The 25,887-nt window shown below is 36.2% G+C and overlaps 1 protein-coding gene across 1 annotated transcript in view; it reads left to right on the top strand.

Annotated features, from left to right (window-relative positions):
* NKAIN2 (sodium/potassium transporting ATPase interacting 2) overlaps positions 1-25,887 on the top strand; it is a 1,202,246-nt gene that overhangs the window by 550,711 nt on the left and 625,648 nt on the right. The window contains exon 2 of the mRNA XM_069599113.1: positions 17,540-17,677. Coding sequence (XP_069455214.1) covers positions 17,540-17,677 — 138 coding nt within the window. The remainder of the gene's footprint in view (positions 1-17,539; positions 17,678-25,887) is intronic.

Below are 25,887 nucleotides of genomic sequence, written 5' to 3'. Positions count from 1 at the left end.
AGTAGGCAAAATGAGTGAAGGGTAGAAATGGGTCATATGGTTATGGATGATAACAGACTTAGGGCAGTGATCACCAGGAGCATGTAGAGGTGCCAAGTATAATACTGTACACCTGAAATGTAGGGGGGAAAAACAGTTTAACCTAATTATAAGGGGATTATATGAAGACAGCATGAATATTTCAGCATTTCTTGAAATTTCCAACTATAGAAAAAGAAAATGTTTTTCAGAAAGCCTTGCCAACAAATAAATCTTTATGATACATTCTGAAAAGGTGAGAATTATTCTCAGAACTGGGAAAAACAATACAGCTCTAGCACCTGATGGTTATTTCTGCTGAGATTGTAAAGCACTGAGCAAATGCATGTAGAGTTCTGATTAATTATCTATGGATCTGAGAAAATGAATTGATAGCTTTAAAAAGTTACAGCCATTTTCATGAAGGAAGGTAAGAATGTTTATTGTTTACCTTTCTGGCTTTCCTTTGCTCCAAAGTATGAGATATAAAAAGATTTATTTTTTCCTAAACAATATCAGGAACTAGGCTCTAGAGAATCATTTGAACATTCTAAACTATAATGTGATGCAGTGGATGTATTATTTATATTGTACCAAGAATTATCAGAAATATGTTGGATTCCAGAATCAGTTCAATTTAGTTCATTTAGTCATGTTCAACTCTTTGCAACCCCATGGACTACAGCACACCAGGCTTCCCGGTCCATCATCAACTCCCGGAGCTTTGCTCACACTCATGTCCATCGAGTTAGTGACGCCATCCAACCATCTCATCCTCTGTCATCCCCTGATCCTCCTGCCTTCAATCTTTCCAGCATCAGGGTACTTTCCATGAGTCAACTCCTTGAGTCACATGGCCAAAGTATTGGATTGTCATCATCAGTCCTTCCAATGAAAAATCAGGATTGATTTCCTTTAGGATGAACTGGTTTGATCTCCTTGCAGTCCAGAATAATGACACAATATAACCTTCTCTTTAGATAAGGATTCAATTAAACCATTTTAAGGCAGTGACTTATAAAAGTGATACATATGTACCTGACACATTTCATCTTAACTCAAACTATAAAAACTCTTCTTTTGATGTAAGACTAAGGATTCTTCTTTGTGTGTGGAATCAGTAGCTGACATTTTCTTTTTTACATTAAAAAATCTATACTTTATTTTTTATGGATTTTTATGTGTTGGTTTCCTTACAGTAGAATAAGAACTTAAAGATATAAAATCATTTAGGAAAAGACTCCTTTAGATTTCATCATTGTTTTTTTCCAACTATCATTTAGAAATTTACTTTTTTTTTTTTTGGCATTTTATTTTTTTATTTTTTATTTTTTTTAATTTTCATTCTTTTTTTTATTATTATTTTTTATTTTTTTTTCCTTTTATTTATTTATTTATTTTTTTAAATTTTAAAATCTTTAATTCTTACATGCATTCTCAAACATGAACCCCCCTCCCACCTCCCTCCCCATAACATCTTTCTGGGTCATCCCCATGCACCAGCCCCAAGCATGCTGCATCCTGCGTCAGACATAGACTGGCGATTCAATTCACATGATAGTATACATGTTAGAATGTCATTCTCCCAAATCATCCCACCCTCTCCCTCTCCCTCTGAGTCCAAAAGTCCGTTATACACATCTGTGTCTCTTTCCCTGTCTTGCATACAGGGTCGTCATTGCCATCTTCCTAAATTCCATATATATGTGTTAGTATACTGTATTGGTGTTTTTCTTTCTGGCTTACTTCACTCTGTATAATCGGCTCCAGTTTCATCCATCTCAACAGAACTGATTCAAATGAATTCTTTTTAACGACTGAGTAATACTCCATTGTGTATATGTACCACAGCTTGCTTATCCATTCATCTGCTGATGGACATCTAGGTTGCTTCCATGTCCTGGCTATTATAAACAGTGCTGCGATGAACATTGGGGTACATGTGTCTCTTTCAATTCTGATTTCCTCGGTGTGTATGCCCAGCAGTGGGATTGCTGGGTCATAAGGTAGTTCTATTTGCAATTTTTTAAGGAATCTCCACACTGTTCTCCATAGTGGCTGTACTAGTTTGCATTCCCACCAACAGTGTAGGAGGGTTCCCTTTTCTCCACACCGTCTCCAGCATTTATTGCTTGCAGATTTTTGGATCGCAGCCATTCTGACTGGTGTGAAGTGGTACCTCATTGTGGTTTTGATTTGCATTTCTCTAATAATGAGTGATGTTGAGCATCTTTTCATGTGTTTGTTAGCCATCCGGATGTCTTCTTTGGAGAAATGTCTATTTAGTTCTTTGGCCCATTTTTTGATTGGGTCGTTTATTTTTCTGGAGTTGAGCTGCATAAGTTGCTTGTATATTTTTGAGATTAGTTGTTTGTCAGTTGCTTCATTTGCTATTATTTTCTCCCATTCAGAAGGCTGTCTTTTCACCTTGCTTATATTTTCCTTTGTTGTGCAGAAGCTTTTAATTTTAATTAGATCCCATTTGTTTATTTTTGCTTTTATTTCCAGCATTCTGGGAGGTGGATCATAGAGGATCCTGCTGTGATTTATGTCTGAGAGTGTTTTTGTGGACTTTATGTAGTCTTTCTAATATGTTAAATTTATTAATTTTTTAATGTATATTTTTGTACTCATTTATTAACTGTATACATAATACTTGAGTTGCACAGTGATATACATTCGAAGGACAACTGATATAACCAGGTTTGAGTTTGTGTTTACGACAGGCACTCTATAAACACGTAAGTGATGGGAGCAAAAACACATGTAGCCACAACTTACATCATGCAATTCAACTAATCAGAACAAAAGCATGTGGGAGTAGCCCTAGAACCCTATTTATGACCGCATTTTGCTGAAATTCTACTGCTTGACATTGAACTCAAGACATGAGTATAATATGCATATTTATAGTTAGTTCTGTACTTTGAAAAGCTCATAAATAAATTGGACCACTTAAAGAGATATAGCATCCCAAATTTATGTCCGGGTAATAGCAGCATTTCAGAGGTATTGTCTAATTTATCCCCCGTTGCCAGTAGAATGAAACTATATCACTGGCAGAGAGATGACATAGCATTTCAGAAATATGGTTCCATGCTGAGGGCTACATTATGTGGGAACAAATACAAACAATGTGAATCAGGTAGTGTTTTGTATTATATACTCAGCTTATTCATGAACCCACTGAAAAGAAATGATATGATGAGCTCATTACATTAAAAAATTTGAAACAAAGCATAGTGAAGTATGTCTGTGTGTATATATATATATATATATGTTTATATCTACAAAAACATACATGTAGCATATTTACCATCTGAGCCACCAAGGAAGCCCCTTATAAATATATACATATGTATTTTAGTATCACATGGGATGTGATATGATTATGGTCCAAAGCTTGGACTCGACAAATCATCTTTACTAATAGCCATATGAACTTGGGCAAATTAACCTCTCTCTCTGCCTTGGTTTTCTCATCTTTAAAAGTGAAGATAATATTATCTACCTCATTAGATAAGCTCCTGTGTGTCAAATACTTGGGATAGTGCTATGAATAGTATATGAAATATGTGTGCATACAGACAGGGAAACTATGTGTCTGATTTAGGAATGCCTGTAATGCTTTGAATTTTTAACTTTAAGGTATGAAATGCATTTCATAGCTTGACAGAATTTGTCATTTTAAGCCTGTACCAGTTATCTATGCTACATTAATGGAGTCTATGATAAAACTCCTAAAGCCAATAGAGAATATCGTGTCTTATTACATTCAACCATGGACAGCCACCGACACCTTCTGTCAACAGGAAAACAAATATTATGACTGCCTCTTATTCAGAACAGCATCTCCATATCTGTGTTGAATTCAATAAGATGGTTATTTTAAAGGGCACATGAAGACATGGTATTTACCATGCCAGAAATAGCAGACCTCATGACAAATTCTAAAATGTGCCTGTAGCTGTCTGCAGTGATATTCTCTTGTATTCCTACTAGCAATTTCTGATATAACCCACGGTGACTGCCAGTACATGGGAGTGATCTTGATAACATTTCTGCTTTCATTTCAACTCTTGATTGGCCTTTAGCAGTCAAAGTGAGGCTGTCATTCCATCTCCCATCCTTATGAAATTGAATTTTATGAAAGAGACGTAACCTAGAGTTTGAGAGGTTTGATTGACATCTTCCATATGGCTGCCTCGCTGCAGTCAAAGAAACAGTGCCTTGAAGCCTCGGCTGGTGCCTTCCGTAGAGTAGGAGAACAGCAAGCAGATGGGAGGGAAAGAGACAGGGAAGACACCAGAGTGCTGGACGCTGCGATATCTACTTCTGTTTCCTGAGACAGGAAGTGCAGTTACGCCACCAATTCTGTTAAATATACGGCATCTGTTTAACAGGGAATGCTGATGACAGTAATTACGGTATTAGCTCACTGCCTTAAATGGGGGTAAGGCCGGGAGGATTGGAATGGCATTTTACCTTGTTCTGAATTCACAAAATAAAAATATTTACAAACATACACAAATATTTATTAGGACCAAACCTGAAAACTGCCTAGATATTACTTCTCTGATAATGATATATTAGACATGTTTTTTGGACGCCTTATCTGCTTTTCAGAAAAAAAAAAAAAAAGTGTGTCTGCATTTTTACCTTGCTGACAAATTTCAAATTCTCCAGATGGCAGCTTTAATATGTTTAATGTGATTGTGCTGTTAAAAAATAGCAATAGAGTTTTCTCTAGAGAAAGTCATTTGCTATGAAAGAGCGATATCATATGATACATGAAAATAAGAACATTGCAAGCTATTTTTGTTATTTGACTTTCTCTGAGCTCTTGATGAATAAAAAATCCATAGTAAAAAAATAAATGGTACTGATGATGAATTTAGCAACTTATTCTACTCAAATCTGAAAGTCCCTTATTGAAATAGAGTCAACCCATCCTTCATTTGCTCTGTTGTGTATTGGTAATATTAGCCACCTTTTTTTTTTTAATGTTGTTTGTATATACTTGCTACATGAGCAATAGGGGGTTTGGCAATGGATCAGAACCAGATATATAGCTCCACAGCAGGGATGTCATTTGAACACCTGGTCCCTCTTGAGAGTTTTGAGAATTTCTGTCTTAATAAGATTTTCAGATATTAGCATATCTCATGGTATAAGACTAACTCTGCCAGACAACATGAAGTCTGATTCATCTCATTACCTGTTCCCAAACACACACCTCACTGGTACCTGAGACAATGCTTTGCATCGCTCAGTACTTGCAGTATACCATCAGTGCTGTCGGATACATGATTTAAAAGTTTATGGTCAAGGTCTTCTACACAGTGGACATTACTATGTTATTAGTATTTAAACTATTTGTGCATTAGTTTCACCTTGAATCAGTTAAGACTTTGTTGTGGAGATACTAGAGATTCAAGGTCAAATAGTTACATTAAGCCATTAAGCTCCCTAATTCATACCTGTCAAGTACTTTGAGTGAGCTGTGAAAACTACCAAGAACAGCTGTCGTTTTGATGTATTCTGATTCTTCTGGGAAGTAGGGTTTCCAGTGAGGAAAATTATAGACTCAGTGGAAAAATCAAAACAATGATCCATCTACTCAGAGGACCTGGACTGTGATATTTTTAGCTTATTTCATATGAGCATAGGGAAACTTTAAACTTCATAAATGAGAGTTTGGCTACTAAGGTATGAAACCATTTCACAGCACAACTCCAGATAAATGTCATTTTGTTGTGACTTTGCCAGATTATTAGTCTATTAACTGCATCAATAGGATAAAATTTGACCTTATTTTCAAAAGGTTCTGTCTTAATTGTAAACTCATCTGTAGAGCATTACATAGTTTGCAATAAAAGAGTAATAATGATGGTGATTACATTGTGGGATAATCAATGACTGTGAGTTTTCAAACCATTGAGCTATATATAAAAATAGTTATAGTGTATTTTTTAATCTTTTATAGCCAAAACAGAAATCTCTCATGCTTACATGTTTAGAGCAGTATTTGTTAGTAAAGCAGAATTGGTGCCCCTAAAAATTTTAAAATCAAAATCATAGGTTCTAAATTTACATTGTTATAAATTGTTTGTGGTTATCAACATGAGCATTGATGTTAGAATGACTGGGGTTTGAGCCCAACTCTATAATCATGATCTTGAACATGGGATATATTTCCTAATCTGTACAATAAAGGTAATGATAGATAATCCTTGTAGAATGCATGATTTAAAAGTAACCACTGACTTACTCACTGAAGTGCTTATCAGGCATGGGATATAATAAATACTCAAAGAATTTTGAGTAATTATTGTAAAAATAGTGTTTAATTTGAAAAAGTCCTGCTTCTAAAGATCAAATAATATTTAGTGTTTGTACACATACACACATACTTTCACATAGGAGCACACCGATCAAGTGGTCATCTGACTTAGTAAGCTCAATTCCCCAACAACCAAAAAAATTTTTCTGTGTTCTAGTGTTAACTTTTTGTACTACTTTTTTGTAAGACTATTTTCTGTTTTTTTTTAAATCTAGTATAATATGCTAGTCATCAACTTGTCTTTTGATAGCATGAGTGTTCACTATAAAATGGTTATAAATTGCTATGCGGAATGAACAGCTGTGAGCAGTAATAAAGGATTCTGTTATCACAACAACTAGAATTTTAGCTAGCATACTTAGAATTATATATAAGTGGCATTGTTACACACAATAGCAGAGAAGGTCCTAAAATATGCTGTTTGATTCTTATGTAGGTCAATTAAATAACCCTATTAACTCAACCTCAGAAATAAGTGTCTCTGCATTTCAGTGAAGATTTGTTAAGAAATACCATGTATTGTGTTTCAGTAATGTTTGTAAGAAATGTAAATACTTGTTTTGATTTAGTCCCATTGAGCTTATGCCACGTCTTCACCAGAATTTGCTTGAAAATCATACTGTGATTAACTATATGGAGATAGTTTTTTTTAAAATATATGTTGATTCTTATCTCACCTGAAAAATGGGGAGAATGATGGAAAATGACAGAAGACTTGATGTTTCAAATCCTTCCCTTTTTAGCATAGTATTACAGAGATTGAGAGGAGGGCATAGGAGCCCACACCAGTATTCTTGCCTGGAGGATCCCCATGGACAGCAGAGCCTGGTGGGCTACAGTCTATGGGGTCGTAGAGGTGGACACAACTGAGCGACTAAGCACGGCACAGAAATTGAAGGCAAAAGGATCGGGGGTAGCAGAGGATGAGAGGATTAGGTAGTCTTACAGACTCAATGGACATGAATTTGAGCAAACTCTGGGAGATAGTGAAGGACAGAGGAAGCTGACTTGCTATAATCCATGGGGTCGCAAAGAGTCGGACAACAACAAGACTACAGGAAAAGTACTACAAAGGATTAGATACAATGGAGTATTGAAATAGGCAGGAAAACATTCATTAAGAAAGATCCCTTTGAATAATCAAGGTTATTTATGACTGCCATGTTATTATTTGCACTGTGATCAATAGAATGAGAAATAGATGATCATTTCTAACCAAAAAATTCTACACAAGTGTTAGTCTGGAATAACATTTGTATTATAATCTAGTATATAAACTTGTATTGTTGAAATACTAATCATAGCAGCTATTTTAGAAAACAGCCTGGGCATTTTAATAAGTATTCTATGTACTTTATTACTTTAATCTTCATGAAAATCCTAGGAGCTATGTAATACAATATCCCTAATCTATAGATTAAAAAAAAAAAACTGAGATTCATAGCAATCAGGTTACCTCTTGCGGTAACACAGCTAGTTAAGAGTTCAAACTTGGCTTTCCAATTCCAAAACTTGAATTCTGTACCACTATGACACACTGATTTCTATTATAACCAGAGCCACTGGGGCCAGACGTCTTTTGGTGATGTTTTTGTCATTTGTATTTGTGATTTAATTTTTTGTCTTGCTTTTAAAGAAAGGCAATTAGGTGGAACGAGATAGAAAATACTTGTTTCAACTGAATTAAGATAAATTGCTATCTGTGAACCATTTATTATCAAAAATCTTTCAATTTCATTTTACATCCTTTATTGAATACCAGTGTACACACCAATACACATAAACACCTACCTGCATATACAAAGGTACACACATTCCCCCACACACTTGAATAATTTCAGTTACTTAAGAGTACCTAAAACTTCAGGTAAAGCTCTGTGCTTGGTTTTGTCCATATCTTACGTGTGTAATCATTGCAGACCCTACTTTTAGTTTATTCTCTTCACTTCATATATGAATGAGGTCACTTGTTGAAATGAAAGAAATGTGTCTCTTCTATCACCTGCATGTAACATTTAAAAGATCACATAATGTTCTCACTTACCTTATCCATTTTGAACACAGAGACCCTTAAGTGGGGAGAGGGCGTCATCAGTCATAATTATATAGTTTTGCTTTATAATATTGATATTTTTATACAATATCACAAAGAATCCACCACCTCAACAATCTTATAAAGACCCAATACCTCTAGTCTTTACAGCCTTCTTGGGAATTGGCTTAAAAATGAGAGCAACTAATTTGTCTGATTCTGGAGGAGACAAATCTGAAACATGCTCAAAATTACAGTTCATTGTAGGAGACTTCAGGGGAGGGTAAGTAACCAGATTGTGGATGAGATCTAGCATGACAAGATGCAGCAAAGGGACAGAATAAACACAGACAGAATTAGCAGCTTTACCAACATAAGCAGACAGCAGTGACACAGAAAATTCTGCACCCGGGTGGCAGACACAGGAGAAACATAAATCCAAGGCAAGATCTCAGGGCAGGAGCTTCTTGCTGAAGGACCAGACTCCTATATGAATCAAGGAAACAGTACCAGACCTGTTTCCTCATTTCCTCTCGGGGTGTTTTATATTCTCTCTGCAGCAGGAAATAGTGGATAAAACTGGGAGCAATAAATTGGCTGTACTCTACTGGAATGCAGGAAGAAAATTTAGCAGCAATTCTGTTAACAAAATTTTGATAAATAGATAGCTATACTCTATGTCTGCTTGGAGGTTTATCTAAATTCCCACGGTCCTTATGGATGAAAGAGGAACTTTGAACCCATTCTGGGAACTGTTAAAGCCTATTTCAGTTTTCATCTTGATTTTCTCCCCTTTTTCCTACTCTTGATGCTAAAACAACAAGTTATCCTCTCCTGGAAAAAACTAAAATACTAATAATTTCTTTATTGAGTCCTGAATTTCCACAGTTTGTATGCTAACCAACTTTTGGCCGACTTTATCATTTCTTTGACATCACAGATGAACTTTCATTGGAAGCACTCTATCTGCCTAACATCTGTGTTACCTTATTTATTTTACTCAGAGATTTGAGAGTTGAGATGATCTGAAATCTCAGGTTCCTTAAGGAGAGCAGAGATGCTTAAGGCAGATACGTACAAAGAGGAGAAAAGGATACTCATGTATAAGTGCAATTTCAATTCAATTTCAGTTTATAATTTTGCTGTAGAAATTTAATTTGGTTGTTTCTAGCCTTTAACACCATTTTTTTTTCCTCTAATAGAGGAACTCACGTTCTAACGTGATAGGAAAAAAAGCCTATTTTTCTATCAAAGGTCATGAATAAGTTTTATTTTAAATTATTTGTATAACTGAAATTAAAATTTACAAATATAAGAAAATAATGTGAATATCTGGGAGAAAAATTTATTAAGAAATCTTTGTTATCATTAGCAAAATGCATTTGAAAGAAACTAGTTCCACACCCCACCAATTGAAAATAGCTAGCCCTAAGTGTACGATTTAAGTGTTAAAAATATATATTTTAATGTATCCATCGGTTTCCTCATAAAAAATTAAATGGAAATATCCAGCAAAGAAAGAGAAACATTTTCCATTTGCCTTGCAAACACTGAAGCATATTTGTTTCAGACTGAATATTCTCCTATTAAGAGGTCAAACTTAGTTTAACAAACTATTAACATAATGGAACCCAATTTTCTCATTTGTAAATTGACGTGGGTGGAATGAGTCTCTTCCAGCTTGAAAAGTCAGTTTATTTATCAGGAAGACATTGCACAGGTACTTTTTATGAACATTTATTGCCATTGAAATAAGATAAATATTACTTAATGGAAATTATCAGAAAGGTTTTTGAAAACTTTTCAGCATAAGCGTACTTGATTAACAATACTATTAGAATTCACATTTAAAATCATGCAGAAGAGAAAAGTATTTTTCATGTCTATGTGTTAGTACATACATACATGCCAAAGAGTAACAGTTGTTATAATATTTGAAATTATACAACTAGAATTTGACCCACCATTTCCAATTTTATATATGTGGATATATCAACACACATATACAGAGCTGTTTAATGCAACCTGTGTATGTTAAAGTCCAACAGAATTTAAAAAACTATGAAAACGGAATGTCTAAATAAGGGTAAAATGAGGTAGAGCTATGAAAACAGAATGTGTTGATGTAAAGAAGCCTCTACAACACATTACTAAGTAGGAAGTGCAAGTGAAAGGTCATATTTACATTGCAATCTCATTTATGTAAATAAAATGATAGAAAAGAATGCATGCACACACAGCAGATATTTGCCTGTATGCTGGCACCAACCTAACAATTTAGGAAAATCTATGAACTTTACCATTTTTCCCTAAGTTGACATAGGTTGCCGTTGGGAACATAGAATTGATTGCTTTCTTCAAAGTTTGTTAAGTGTCTAAATAAATGTTGAGTCTTACGTAGGTTTCAAGGGCAGTGCAATCTTCATCACAGAATAGGAGAATGAGAGAAAAAGAAAATTGAATTATACATCAGTTTATAAATACAAAACTCTGAAGTAAATTTGTATTTAACCCAAACTGAAAATGTGATAAAATAGTATTCCAATTCAATAAAGATTTTCCCAGGAAAAAAAAATGTTAACTGAACCTGAGATAACTTGTCAATATAATCAATCACATTGATGATCTAAAGGAAAAGAAGAAAGTGATGATCTCAGATGCAGAGATAATAGTTGATAAAGAATAGCCCCAATTTATGTTTTTAAAAAGCCTCAAAAATAGTATTTGCATTCTTTGTGTAAATAAAAAAGTTTGTGCAAACTTTTTCTTTGTGAAAAGAAAAAAGTTATGCATTTATAATGGGTATTGTACAGAAGCCAAATGACCAAACACCAGAATTTATATACAGCACAATAGACATAGGATCTGACAACCCACTCCAGTATTCTTGCCCTGGGAAATCCCATGGACAGAAGACAGAGGAGCCTGGCAGGCTACAGTCCATTGGGTTCCAAGAGTTGGAGACGACTTAGTGACTACCTCCACCACTACCAGGCAAACATGAAAGTTATTTATTCCCTAAAACATTTTTTAGGTGAAAATGTCACACACACACACACACACACACACACACACACACACACCCACACACCAATAATGTTTTTCAAGGCTATATGCATATATTTGTATGTCAGGTGTTTCAAAGAGTATAAAGTAAGAGTCCAGGGAACAAGAAAGGAGTAACATTGAGAGTGTGGGTTGAAGGAGACAATTTCAGTCAGTAGTCAGTCAGTTCAGTCACTCAGTCATGTATGATCCTTTGCGATCCCATGGACTGCAGGATGCCAGGCTTCCCTGTCCATCACCAACTCCCGGAGTTTATGCAAACTCGGGTCCATCGCGTCAGTGATGCCATCCAACCATATCAGCCTCTGTTGTCCCCTTCTCCCACCTTCAGTCTTTCCCAGCATGAGGCTCTTTCCCAATGAGTCAGGTCTTCGCATCTGGTGGCCAAAGTATTGGAATTTCAGCTTCAGCATCAGTCCTTCCAATGAATATTCAGGGCTGATTTCCTTAGAGATGGACTGGTTGGATCTCCTTGCAGTCCTAGGGATTCTCAAGAGTCTTCTCCAACACCACAGTTCAAAAGCATCAATTAAAATTTTTTTAAAAAGGCATCAGTTCTTCAGTACTCAGCTTTCATGATAATCCAAATCTCACATCCATCCATGACTACTGGAAAAACCATAGCTTTTGACTAAACGGACCTTTATTGGTAAAGTGATGTCTCTGCTTTTTAATATGCTGTCTAGGTTGGTCATAGGTTTCCTTCCAAGGAGTAAGTGTCTTTTAATTTCATGGCTGCAGTCACCACCTACAGTGATTTTGGAGCCCCCCACCCCGGCCAAAAAAATGTCTCTCACTGTTTCCATTGTTTTCCATCTATTTGCCATGAAGTAATGGGACTGGATGCCATGATCTTATTTTTCTGAATGTTGGCTTTAAGCCAACTTTTTCACTCTCCTTTTTCACTTCATCAAGAGGCTCTTTAGTTCTTCTTTGCTTTCTGCCATAAGGATGGTGTTATCTGCATATCTGAGGTTATTGACATTTCTCCCAGCAATCTTGATTCCAGCTTGTGCTTCTTCTATCCCAGGATTTCTCATGATGTACTCAGCGTATAAGTCAAATAATCAGGGTGACAATATGCAACCTAGACATACTCCTTTCTTGATTTGGAACAAATCTCTTGTTCCATGTCCAGTTCTAACTGTTGTTTCTTGACCTGCATACAGATTTCTCAGGAGGCAGGTCAGGCGGTCTGATATTCCCATCTCTTGAAGAATTTTCCATATTCTGTTGAGATCCACACTGTCAAAGGCTTTGGTGTAGTCCATAAAGCAGAAATAGATGTTTTTTCTGGAATTTTCTTGCTTTTTCGATGATCCAACAGATGTTGGCCATTTGATCTCTGGTTCCTCTGACTTTTCTAAATCCAGCTTGAACATCTGGAAGTTCACGGTTCACATACTGTTGAAGCTTGGCTTGGAGAATTTTGAGCATTACTTTGCTAGTATGTGAGATGAGTGCAATTGTGCGGTAGTTTGAGCATTCTTTGGCATTTTCTTTCTTTGGGATTGGAATGAAAACTGACCTTTCCCAGTCCTGTGGCCACTGCTGAGTTTTCCAAATTTGCTGGCACATTGAGTGCAGCACTTTCACAGCGTAATCTTTCAGGATTTGAAATAGCTCAACTGGAATTCCATCACCTCTACTAGCTTTGTTCGTAGTGATGTTTTCTAAGGCCCACTTGACTTCACGTTCCAGGATGTCTGGCTCTAGGTGAGTGATCACACCATCGTGATTATCTTGCTCATGAAGATCTTTTTTGTACAGTTCTTCTGTGTATTCTTGCCACCTCTTCTTAGTATCTTCTGCTTCTGTTAGATCCATATCATTTCTGTCCTTTTTCGAGCCCATCTTTGCATGAAATGTTCCCTTGGTATCTCTCATTTTCTTGAAGAGATCTCTAGTCTTTCTCATTCTGTTGTTTTCCTCTATTTATTTGCATTGATCACTGAAGAAGGCTTTCTTATCTCTCCTTGGTATTCTTTGGAACTCTGCCTTCAATGGATATATCTTTCCTTATCTACTTTGTCTTGCTTCTCTTCTTTATCAGCTACTTGAAAGGCCTCCTCAGACAACCATTTTGCCTTTTGCATTTCTTTTTCTTGGGGATGGTCTTGATCACTGCCTCCTGACTATGTCAGGAACCTCAGTCCGTAGTTCATCAGGCACTCTGTCTATCAGATCTAATCCTTTGAATCTGTTTGTCACTTCCACTGATAATCATAAGGGACTTGATTTAGGTCATACCTAATGGTCTAGTGGTTTTCCCTACTTTCTTCAATTTAAGTCTGAATTTGGCAATAAGGAGCTCATGATCTGAGCCACAGTCAGCTCCCGGTCTTGTTTTTGCTGACTTTATATATCTTCCCCATCTTTGGCTATAAAGAATGTAATCAATCTGATTTCAATATTGAGCATCTGGTGATATCCATGTGTAGAGTCTTCTTAGAAGATAAAATAAAAAGGAGCTCTGCCTTGACCAATGATGATAAATCTGATGTTGTAAGCTGATAGGCATGATCAAAGAAATTCTGTATGCTATTCTAAAATAAGGTGAAAAAGTCATATATATCTTGTACCCAGCATAGGCCTCCAACATAATCTATGAAAGCATTTTCTTTTTGGACTAGGTGTAGAGAGTTCAAAAATAGAGACACCGCACTGGCCATGCCCATAGGCCTACATTCCTCTTGGACGATTTACCACTTCTGATACTGTAGGAGAATCACTTAGACATAATACACCTTAGATTTCTTAGTCTGAAAAATAAGACAGTAATATTTATCTCTCTGGGTGTTGTGCAGATTCAGTGAAGTGAAATATGACCAGGGAATAGTATGAATGCCTCATACCTGTAGTAAGTGGTTTAAGGAATAGCACTCAGCCATAGAAAAGAATGAAATATTGCCATTTGTAGCAACGTAGATGGACCTAGAAATTATCATATTAAGTAAGCCAGACAAAGATATGATATTGCTTATGTGTGGAATCTGAAAAAGAGAGAGAGAGAGAGAGACAGATGAACTTATTTACAAACAGAAAAAGACTCACAGACATAGAAAACAAATTTAGGTTATCAAAGGGGGTGAGGGAATAAATTAGGAGGTCAAGATGAACATACACACTAATAAATATAAAATAGATAATCAGCAAGGACCTATTGTATAGCACAGGGGATCAGTCTCATTATTTTGTAATAACCTATACAGGAAAATAATATGTAAGAGAACATATATATCTTTGTGTATGTGTGTGCATAACTGAATCACTATGCTGTACACCTGAAATTAATGCAACGTTAGAAATCAAGTAAACTTAAACTTTAAAAAATTGAAAAAGAAAATATCCTCTTCCCTCTAGTGCCACAATTTCCCTGTAATTTCATAATTAATGCACTTCCTTTTGGAAGGAATTCTTAGGAAAGTCTGTACCCACTTTATAAATTGTTGTTCCCTTTGTATGCACTGAAATCTTCAATTCTTTGGCCCTAGCTCTAAATAGTAGAACCTGTGATAGAGCTGCTTACGATGACTAAAGAGCCTACCAAAAAGAGGAGAAATACTATATAAGTGAAATACTGTAATAGCAGAAATGCTATATGTGAAAAACTGCACATTAGCTTGTTCAGTCTGCATAACCTCGTAAGTAATGTTTGATGGAACAATTAGTTCTGTCACAAAAAAGGCTGATAAATGTTGATGCAACTTCATTTTAGCTTTGCAGTCTTAGTGAGTATATTATCATCTCTATATTTTTTATAATTAACAATGGTGCTTGCTCTTTTGTTCCATAATTGGAGCATTTATTGAGAGATTTCCCACTGTTTGAATGATGTACTTCATCCTCTCTACTTTTTCCCTGCTGTGTCCCCACAGTTATGATGCTCAAAATTTATAGAGTTTAAATGCTTCTTGCTGCTGTTTCACATTTCTACTTACTGTTTATTCATAGGATAAGGATAAGAGAGTTCTGTGTTAGAAGGAGCTTTTATATAGACGATTAGCAATGCTGAGAACATCCACTTATCTTTTGGTAACATTGATGGATTCCAACAAGGCACATGTAATACTGCTTCACATCACAAATGGGCCTCTTCATAAGAAGTGTTGACTGCATGGAAACAGTTGAAGGAGTGTTTCATCAGGAGACATTTCAGAGTTTATGAGGCTTGGGTTATGTGCATATTCCATGACAGACTGTTAATCAATCAGAATATCATATTCCACTGCTGGGACTCTGGTAGGTATTTTGTATTTAGAATATGTAGGATAGAATATAAATCCGAGATCCTCCCTCTCTCTCTTTTTTTTTTTTTAATTCACTGCCAGGACTAAGTGAAACTTAAGATTTTCTTAGGCTGGTCTATTACTGTTACAGCATAACATGGTACCTGATGTGTCTTAGGAAATAACTGTTATGCCAACAGTTGTCATGAGTTTATTTTCTCCTTCAAGGCTTGATGAGAAAATGTGCTGCAGTTAAAGAATTGCAGTGGGAATAATGATCATTCTAGAAGCCTTCAAACTAGGCTACAGGTATTTAATTTAAAAGTAAATTGTCTGTTTGAAGAGTTAGGATGTCCTTTTGACAAGAAGTATTAAAGCAGAGTGATAAAGTATAGTTAGTGATTTAGGGGTTTTAAAATCATTTTCCTCTAAATGCTAGCTGAAAACCAATTGTTGAATATCTGTGCTTAACATCAGTTTTGTTTACAATGTTTTCAGTTCAGTTCAGCTCAGTTCAGTAGCTCAGTCGTGTCCGACTCTTTGCAACCCCATGAATCGCAGCACGCCAGGCCTCCCTGTCCATCACCATCTCCCGGAGTTCATTCAGACTCATGTCCATCGAGTCAGTGATGCCATCCAGCCATCTCATCCTCTGTTGTCCCCTTCTCCTCCTGCCCCCAATCCCTCCCAGCATCAGAGTCTTTTCCAATGAGTCAACTCTTCGCATGAGGTGGCCAAAGTACTGGAGCTTCAGCTTTCGCATCATTCCTTCCAAAGAAATCCCAGGGCTGATCTCCTTCAGAATGGACTGGTTGGATCTCCTTGCAGTCCAAAGGTGTTTTAGTTTGTTATCATTCCACCTGAGGGTAGGCAGGAAACATACAGCTGAGTTTAATTCACACAGTTCCCTTTGCTTTGTTAGATCTGAGGAGAGATTGCTAGCCATTCAGGTTTCATTTGTTGATGTAAAATGGCACTTTTGGACGACTGGTCAGTCAGGGTTTTTGTTGTTGTTGTTTTTTGGTGAGTTGGTTGGTTGATTGGTTTTGCTTTTCTCCTCCCATTGTTTAGTTTTTCACGTCTGAGTTAATGGTAAGTTTCAAAGCACAGATGAATATAGAAGGATTTGAAATGCCTTGTGTCTTGTGTTTAAACAGTAATGCTTTATTTTTGTTTTCCATTGTTTGAAGTTTCTTTCAGGGCCTTCCTTTTTTCCTGGTTACTGTCAATAACTAGATATGATTTTTAAAAAGTCACATTTGATTTATAATCTAATCCTCTTAAGGTTAGAAGGATCCTAGACATTAGTCAAAGCCTTATATTTTACAAATAAGAAATCAGACCCCCAGAGAAAAGAAATGACTTCCTGGGGCACTACAGCTGTCTAGTGACAGATCAACATCCAAAGTCTGGTCTCTTGACTCGCTGAAGAGTTCTTTTTCCTCTCCATCAACCCCCGTTTGTTCCATTCCCAACTTATACGATGACATCTGAGCATATTCTAGCAACACACCCTTCATGTGGACATCATTCCCCAAGCTTGCTGGTTGATGACTTCAAGTGTTTGACAGTGCAGATGACAATATAATTTATCCTGTGACTGCGCAGATGACATCCTGCAAATACTACTTGATGCCGCCACAAAATCATCCCTGAAAGGATTGCAGCTGTCTCTGGATTCGTAGCTCCCATAGTCTTCCTTTGAAATATAACCCCCAAATGTCATTCTCACTGTTAAAGACAAATGCCAGATATGGTAACACAGTTATAGTTGCTAATTATCATGTCAATGTGATTCTTTTTTTTCTCTCATCATTGTGCTTATCTATATATCCTATTTTGCTATTCTAGGTTTGTGTGCTGGAGAGGCAAATATTTGACTTCCTTGGATATCAGTGGGCACCTATCCTGGCAAATTTTGTACATATTATTATCGTCATTCTTGGTTTATTTGGAACCATTCAATATAGACCTCGTTACATAACGGGAGTAAGTACCCTTCCTATTTTCTAAAAATTTCATTGAAATAGAGAAAAAATATGCAAACTATATATGTCTTGAAAATTATTTGTAAACTCTCTCTTTAAAGTACCATGTGTTTGTTTATATAGTTTCATGCTATATCAAAGTAATTAAAAAATTGTCAAATTTAAAGCACTTGGCAGTGAGTACCAATAAATGGTACTTTCTTAAAGTACCAATAAATGGTTCTTTCAGCAAATATTATTTTGTAAATACAAGGACAATAGAAATGCTATGTGAAAAATTATAAAGTCATGTTTTCCAATCTAACAGATTCTAATGGGACTTTTTCCCATTTTAAATAATTATATTTTGTCAACTGAATAAAGGTAGTTTAAACTCAATACAAATGAACATGTAGTATTAGTGTAAAACTGTTAATACATATTAGGGTGAATATTTGACATACTTGAAAGCCAGAACAATCTGGACCACTCTGTGTCTTTCACAATTCTTTTTTTGGCTTGGAAGAAGTATTTTGCATTCTCACTTGAGTTAAACTTACTTAACATAAAAGTGAAATCCAACTGTGTTGTAGTTGCTATGGGAACCATAACTTAGGATTTTTTACTTTTGTGTGTATCTCAGATCTTAGCTATAGCTCTTCATTAATGTAGATTTTTTTTATTGCCATCATTTTTTTCAGCTTCTGTTTTTTGACAAAGCAAAAAATGTATAGGATCTATTTAAAATTGTAAAGCAAGCTTTTGATAAAGGTGTTTATATGAGACACTGTACCTAAAGATCTGCCTTATTCAGTGCAAACCAGCAAGCCTTCTTGGGTCTTATGAAGCCTTGTTCACATAAAAGATGCCCTCCTGTTCCTTGTTGTTCTCTCTGGCATCTGGAACCCAGATAAAGCTCATGGGTACTGAAACAGGCAATATGGTGGCATCTGGGACCAAGGGGTCCACTGGCTGGCTAAGGCTGAATTGGGAGCCCCATAGTCTTCTCTGGGAACACACCCAGATGAGCAAATGTCCTCTCTAAGGGTATGCTTCCATGTAAATCTTGTAATACTTTTTACAAGATTACAAGTAGGATGTGTTCTGTTGCAGAGGGTTTTTCAGTGCATAAGATATGATAGTAGTGTTCACTGTCTTGTATAAATTGTAATTTGATCCGTTGTAAAGGAGGTGGTACAGTGCGTGGGAGTGGGTTTTCTGTAGTCGTAATTCCAGGGTTAACATCTGTAACCTACCAAATTCTGTGTGACTCTGGACAACATAACCTAACCAATCCTTAGTTTCTTACATTAACAATGAAAGTAATGATTATATTGATTCAGTTCAGTTCCATTCAGTTGCTCAGTCATGTCCAGCTCTTTGCGACCCCATGAACTGCAGCACACCAGGCCTCCCTGTCCATCACCAACTCCCGCAGCCCACCCAAACCCATGTCTAGGGAGTCAGTGATGCCATCCAACTATCTCATCCTCTGTCATCCCCTTCTCCCCCTGCCCTTAATCTTTCCCAGCTTCAGGGTCTTTTCCAGTGGGACAGCTCTTCGCATCAGGTGGCCACATTATTGGAGTTTCAGCTTCAACATCATTCCTTCCAAAGAACACCCAGGACTGATCTCCTTTAGGATGGACTGGTTTGATCTCTTTGCAGTCCAAGGGACTCTCAAGAGTCTTCTCCAACACCATAGTTCAAAAGCACCAATTCTTTGGTGCTCAGCTTTCTTTATAGTCCAACTCTTACATCCATACACGACTACTGGAAAAACCGTATCCTTGACTAGATGGACCTTTGTTGACAAAGTAATGTCTCTGCTTTTTAATATGCTGTCTAGGCTGGTCATAATTTTCCTTCCAAGGAGCAAGCATCTTTTAATTTCATGGTTGCAATCACCATCTGCAGTGATTTTGGAACCCAAAAAAATAAAGCCAGCCACATGCTTTAATTTAATTGTTACATGCCATTACGTGAAACAGTCTCAATTTACCATTCTTTTCCATTAGACTTTGAGGCTCCTCCATGATTTTATTCTAATAAATAGTGTTACTCTGAGTATCACCACCTAAGTATGTCATTTCCACTTGTGATAAAGTTCCTGGAATAAAAATCTAGATGTGGATCAAAATTTTTGTATGGCTTATAAGTTTTTGGCTTCTTTGTTTTGAGGAGTGAGTGGGATATTATATTGGGTTGGCCCAAAAGTTCATCGGGTTTTTCTGTACCATCTGCTTGACCAACTCGATATAAAATGATCTTGGCACAATGCTTGGTATTTAAAAGCTTAGCTTAAAAAACACGTGTTTATTATCATTTGAAAGTAATACTAAGCTGTATAGACTAGTAAGAGCCTGTTGGGCAACTTGAAATAGAGTGTGGTAATCTAGGCTTCCCTGGTAGCTCAGAGCGTAATCTAAGTTACTGGTTGAACTCTCTACCACTTTTAAACTGCTACAGCTCTCAAAAACTTTTGTGAGATTTCCGTGTACCAAATTAAACTCATCTTCTTAAATTATATATGCACAAGTCTTTTCAATATAGGACACAGTCTCTAGTGTTCCATAAGGGTTACAATGTCATGGCATGACTTTAAGATTGTTAGAACTTTTATATAATTGAGAGGATCTCTGAAATCTTTGTGAAGTCTTAGCTGCATGTCTTAGCATTGCATCTTTGATTTGATCTTGACTTACAGACACCATTCTGAATTTGTTCTCTTTCTAGAGGCAACGTCTTTACTTGAAAAGTCTTTTGCCAGCTGGAGATGCTGTAAATGTGCAATTTTTATTTTCCAACCTAGCAAGTCTTCAGTTAACAATGTACTGTCTAAATTGTACTTGAAAATGGGACTGTTCCTTTAGCTCATCTCTCATACTATCATGTTATACATAGCTAAAAGATGACAAATAATACTGTCAACTGTTTGCTTGGAAATCCCATTAGCCAGATCCGCAAGTCTGTAGATATATTTTCTATCTTCAAAGTTACTGCAGGCAGTATTTAGCCTTATTGTTCCCACAGTAATTGCCCTGAGTCTTCTTTTCTCCAGTCCTCAAAAACCATTTCTTTACCGTTTTTCCTGTTTTCCCTGATAGTCTTCTCACTGTCCTTCTGGCCTCCATATGCCACCTTGTCTCAAAGTTAATGCTATGAATTTTAGGTTTGTGTTATAGTATCACTCAATTTCTGTACTAGTTACCTATTTCTATGTAATTTCTATATAACAAACCATTTCTATATATCAAATTAGTGGAATCTCATGGCTGTGATGTCATGTTGAAACTCAAAAGTTGATTCATGAAAATACAGAATTTGCCATAAAAATGGAATAAAGGATTTTCAGTTTGCCTAAAGATGATAAAAAGAATTTTAGTTAAATAAACTTGAATGGAATCACAGATGACAGAAATTCTGGTCAAAGAAGGATCTGGGTTTAGCAGGAAAATGCAAAATAGGCAACAAGCTGTAACTAACAACACAGTACTGCTGCAGTTAAGAAATATCCATAGTCTCTCTGTATTCTGGATATTGAGATATTAACAATGAAATTTCTTTTCCTTTCCCCTGAAAATCTAAGTTTTTATGATTTCTATATTTGTCATCTTACATCACAATATAAAACAACTCATTATAAAAATAAAGATAAGCACTTTGATTGGTTTACAACTGAAACTTTTTTATACTTTTGTACATTTTCTTCATCTATGTGCAACTGAAATGTATCTGATTATGCTGTATCTCAAATATGTGTATTAATTTTTATTTTAAGTGATATCAAATAGTTTTGGAATTCATGTGGCTATTTCGTTGATTATGGTCCAGTCAAAGGTTTTAGCATAGTCAATGAAACAGAGATAGATGTTTTCTTCTGAAATTCCCTTGCTTTCTCTAGAATCCAAAAAACGTTGGCAATTTGGTCTCTAGTTCCTCTTCCTTTTCTAAACCCAGCTTGGACATCTGAACTTCTTGGTTTGCATAATGCTGAAGGCTAGCATGCAAGATTTTATGCATGACCTTTCTTTCATGGGAGTTGAGTGTGATTGCCTGATGGTTAGCACATTGTTACTACTCTTCTTGGGAATTGGGATGAGGATTGACTTTGTCCAGTTCTGTGGCCACTGCTGGGTCTTCCAGATTTGCTGACATAATAGACACCTTGATGGCATCCAGGCTGGATGAGTTACAACCCAGAATCAAGATAGGCAGGAGAAACACCAACAACCTCAGATATGCAGATGATAGCACTCTAATGACAAAAAGTTAAGAGGAACTAAAGAGCCTCTTGATGAGAGTGAAGGAGGAGCGTGAAAGAGCTGGCTTAAGACTAAATATTAAAAAAAAAAAAATCATGGCATCCGGCCCCATTACTGCATGGCAAATAGAAGGGGAGGGAAAAGTGAAAGTCGTGACAGATTTCCTCTTCTTGGACTCCAAAATCACTGTGAATGGTGACTGCAGCCATGAAATCAGAAGATAATTGCTCCTTGGCAGGAAAGTGATGACAAACCCAGACAATGTGTTGAAAAGCAGAAACATTACTCTGCTGACAAAGATCCATATAATCAAGGCTATGGTTTCCCAGTGATCACATATGGTTGTGAGATCTGGACCATAAAGACAGCAGAATGCCAAAGAATTGATGCCTTGGAACTGTGATGCTGGAGAAGACTCCTGAAAGTCTCTTGGACAGCAAGGAGATCAAACCAATCAATCTTAAGGAAGATCAATTCTGAATATTCACTGGAAGAACTGATGCTGAAGCTGATGCTCCAGTATTTTGGTCATCTGATGCGAACAGACGACTCAGTGGAAAACTCCCTGATGCGGGGAAAAATTGAGGGAGAAGAAGAAGAGCGTATCAGAGGATAAGATGGGTAGATGGCATCACCAATGCAATGAACATGAACTTGGGAAAACTCCAGGAGATGGTGATGGACAGGGAGGCCTGGTGTGCTGCAGTCCATGGGGTCGCAAAGAGTCAGACTCGACTGGGTGACTGAACAACAACAGCAATTTCATTGTTTATTTAACCCTTCACATATTATTATATATTATATAATATAATAAATATATTATGGCATGGTATATATTGGGGGCTTCCCTGGTGGCTCAATGTTAAAGAATCCACTTGCCAGTGTAGAAGATGCAGGTTTGATTCCTGGGTAGAGAAGATCCCTTGGAGAAGGAAATGGCAACCCACTCCAGTATTTTTGCCTGGGAAATCCCATGGACAGAGGAGTCTGGTGGGCAACAGGGACTACAAAAGAGACACACGACTTAGCAACTAAACAACAAAAACAATGTTATATATTATTATACATTATACTGTTTTCATGTTTTTATGATGATTTTTTGTATGATTTCCCTGTAATCATCTCCATAAAAAACACTCTCATCTTCATTTGTGATTTTGGTCCTTAAAAAAGATACCTAAATATAACTAAATAATATGAACAAGTTTAAATCTTTTCGTATATAGTTGACAATTATGCGTCCAGAATCATTTTATTAAATTATCCTCCCACCGATGTAGAGCAGAGTGTTTGTCACTGCACCCTTCTAACCCTGAATACTACCTGTTCTCATATTTTTTTTAACCTACTGAAAGAAAATGTGTCATTTTTATTGCATTTCTTATCTTACTGAATTGAACTTTTTCATATTTTTATTAGCCATTTTTATTTCCTTTTCAAGGAATTATCTTGTTGTATTCATTGCTCATTTTTCCGTGGAGCCTTAGTGTTTATCATAACAATTTTTACATATGGATCACTTAGTAAAGATCCTTACCCTTTTAAATATCATACATTTTCATTTTGATATTTATTGTTTTTCTCTTATTAAAATGAACTTTCCCTTTGTGATAACTTCTATTTATTTTTTTAAATTTATTTTTAATTGGAGGCTAATTGCTTTACAATGTTGTGTTGGTTTCTGCCATATAACTGTGAATCAGCCTTAAGTATACATATATCCCCTTTCTCTTGAGCCTCCCTCCCATCCTACCCCCATCCCACCCCTCTAGGTTATCACAGAGTGTAATGATGTGTTCGTTACCTGTAGGCCTAATTTTGCTCAAACAAAAAGGCAGATGCCCAAAAATAGAAGCTAAGAAAAAAAGTGTCACTTTCCACATTTGCTATTTGTAGAGAGTTTCAACTTATTGATGGTACATATTATTCTATTAATCGAAAGCTTCCTCCCCCCTAAAATAAGCATGTGGGCATCCTTGAAACACTAAGCACAGTAGCAACAGATAAAATTTAGAGTATTGGTAATGAGTTTCATTTCCTTAACTAATTTCCTCTTTCATAAGAGCAAAGAAGAAAAATTTACAACTGTTAATTGGGACAAGAACTCATTAGTACCCTTTGAAGGCCTCTGGCATTTCAAAGAATATAATATGTTGAAGTAAAATTAAATGGATGATTTCAATTCTAAGCAAAGGACATTTGAAGCAAGAATCCATAAAAAGCATCTGTATTGCATAACTCTATAGCATCAAGAGTCCCAAAGAAAAGCCCAGATTAACTTTGGTGGAATAATTCATACATAAATACATATAAATGGCTCCCATGAAAGAATTACCTTATGTCATAAATGAAATTGCCAAATACATCTTCATTTGGGCTAAAGACACTGGCAAGCAGAATATGATTTGAGATATCCAGTAGTTATTAGTTAATGACAAAAAAATGTTGATGAATTGCATGCTTTAAATTGTCTGAGATAATCTGAGGACTGTGTGGTTCCTAACTGGGAAAGGCACAGCAATTTTTTTGGTGATATTACCACAAGACATGTTGTCATAACTCTCATTATTTTTTCCTATTTGTTTTCTTTCTTCCCTCTCTTCTTTCATTCCTTCCTTTTCTTTCCTCTTTCCTTCTCCCCATCCCCCTTCCCTCCCTTTCTCTGTATTTAACCAAGTTATTTTGAAAGAAAGAAGAATACCTTGCAGAGTTTGGATCCATTGACTTGGTCAGTTAAACGCATCCCAAAACTAGAAATGAATTCAAAATAGCTAAAAATCCATTATTCAGATTTCATAAAAACAACAGAAGAGAACAACATACCAAAATCACAGTAATAGGACTCGTATATCTTCTTTTCTTACCATTTCCATTACCATTCACAGATGCTACTAGACTACTTGCTCTACAGATCCTACAAACTTCACATTAACTTTATAAATTTTCTGTTCAAACTCATGTGACTAGGAAATAGCAGAGTTGGGATATGGACCCATGCAGTTAACCAAAGCCATACTCTTAACTACCATACTGAACTACCTTTTATGTGCACAGCTCAAAGGGCCATAATTTATCTGACAAATGAAAACAGGTTTTGTAAGATTTTGGCAAATCCAAAATCTGTCATGGCCTTTGACGTTTGAAGAGCAGTTAGATTTTAAATTGCTGTCTGCAATTTATATCATTCTTATATCAAGGTTAATGGTTTTTGCTATGTATTTAGCGAGGAAATAACCTTATGTCTCCAGAATTAAGAACACAAAACCCTAATGATGCACATTTTATTTTTGCAGAAGGATAGTATTATAGAGTATCCTTAATTTCCAGAAATAATGAATTAGAATGGTATTTAAAACTCATTTCTTATGACAATCAACATTTGATAATGGTATGGATATGAGAGTTGGACTGTGAAGAAGGCTGAGCACCGAAGAATTGATGCTTTTGAAGTGTGGTGCTGGAGAAGACTCTTGAGAGCCCCTTGAACTGCAAGGAGATCCAACCAGTCCATTCTGAAGGAGATCAACCCTGGGATTTCCTTGGAAGGAATGATGCTGAAGCTGAAACTCCAGTACTTTGGCCACCTCATGTGAAGAGTTGACTCATTGGAAAAGATTTTGATGCTGGGAGGGATTGAGGGCAGGAGGAGAAGGGGACGACCGAGGATGACATGGTTGGATGGCATCACGGACTCGATGGACGTGAGTCTGAGTGAACTCCAGGAGATGGTGATGGACAGGGAGGCCTGGCGTACTGCTATTCATGGGGTTACAAAGAGTCAGACCCGACTGAGTGACTGAACTGAACTGAACTGAATTCATATATATATACATATGTACATATATATGTATGTAAACATAATTTGTATATGATTTATAGTATATATTAATTAAGAACAAAAGTATCTCCACATTTATTTGCAAGGAGCTTTAAATAGCTAGTGGGAGAATTCATTTCTATATAATTG

This window comes from Ovis canadensis, chromosome 8 (assembly GCF_042477335.2).
Source record: "Ovis canadensis isolate MfBH-ARS-UI-01 breed Bighorn chromosome 8, ARS-UI_OviCan_v2, whole genome shotgun sequence".
NCBI lineage: Eukaryota > Metazoa > Chordata > Mammalia > Artiodactyla > Bovidae > Ovis > Ovis canadensis.
The sequence above is the reverse complement of the archived record's forward strand: the minus strand, read 5'-3'. Positions and strand labels throughout refer to the sequence as shown.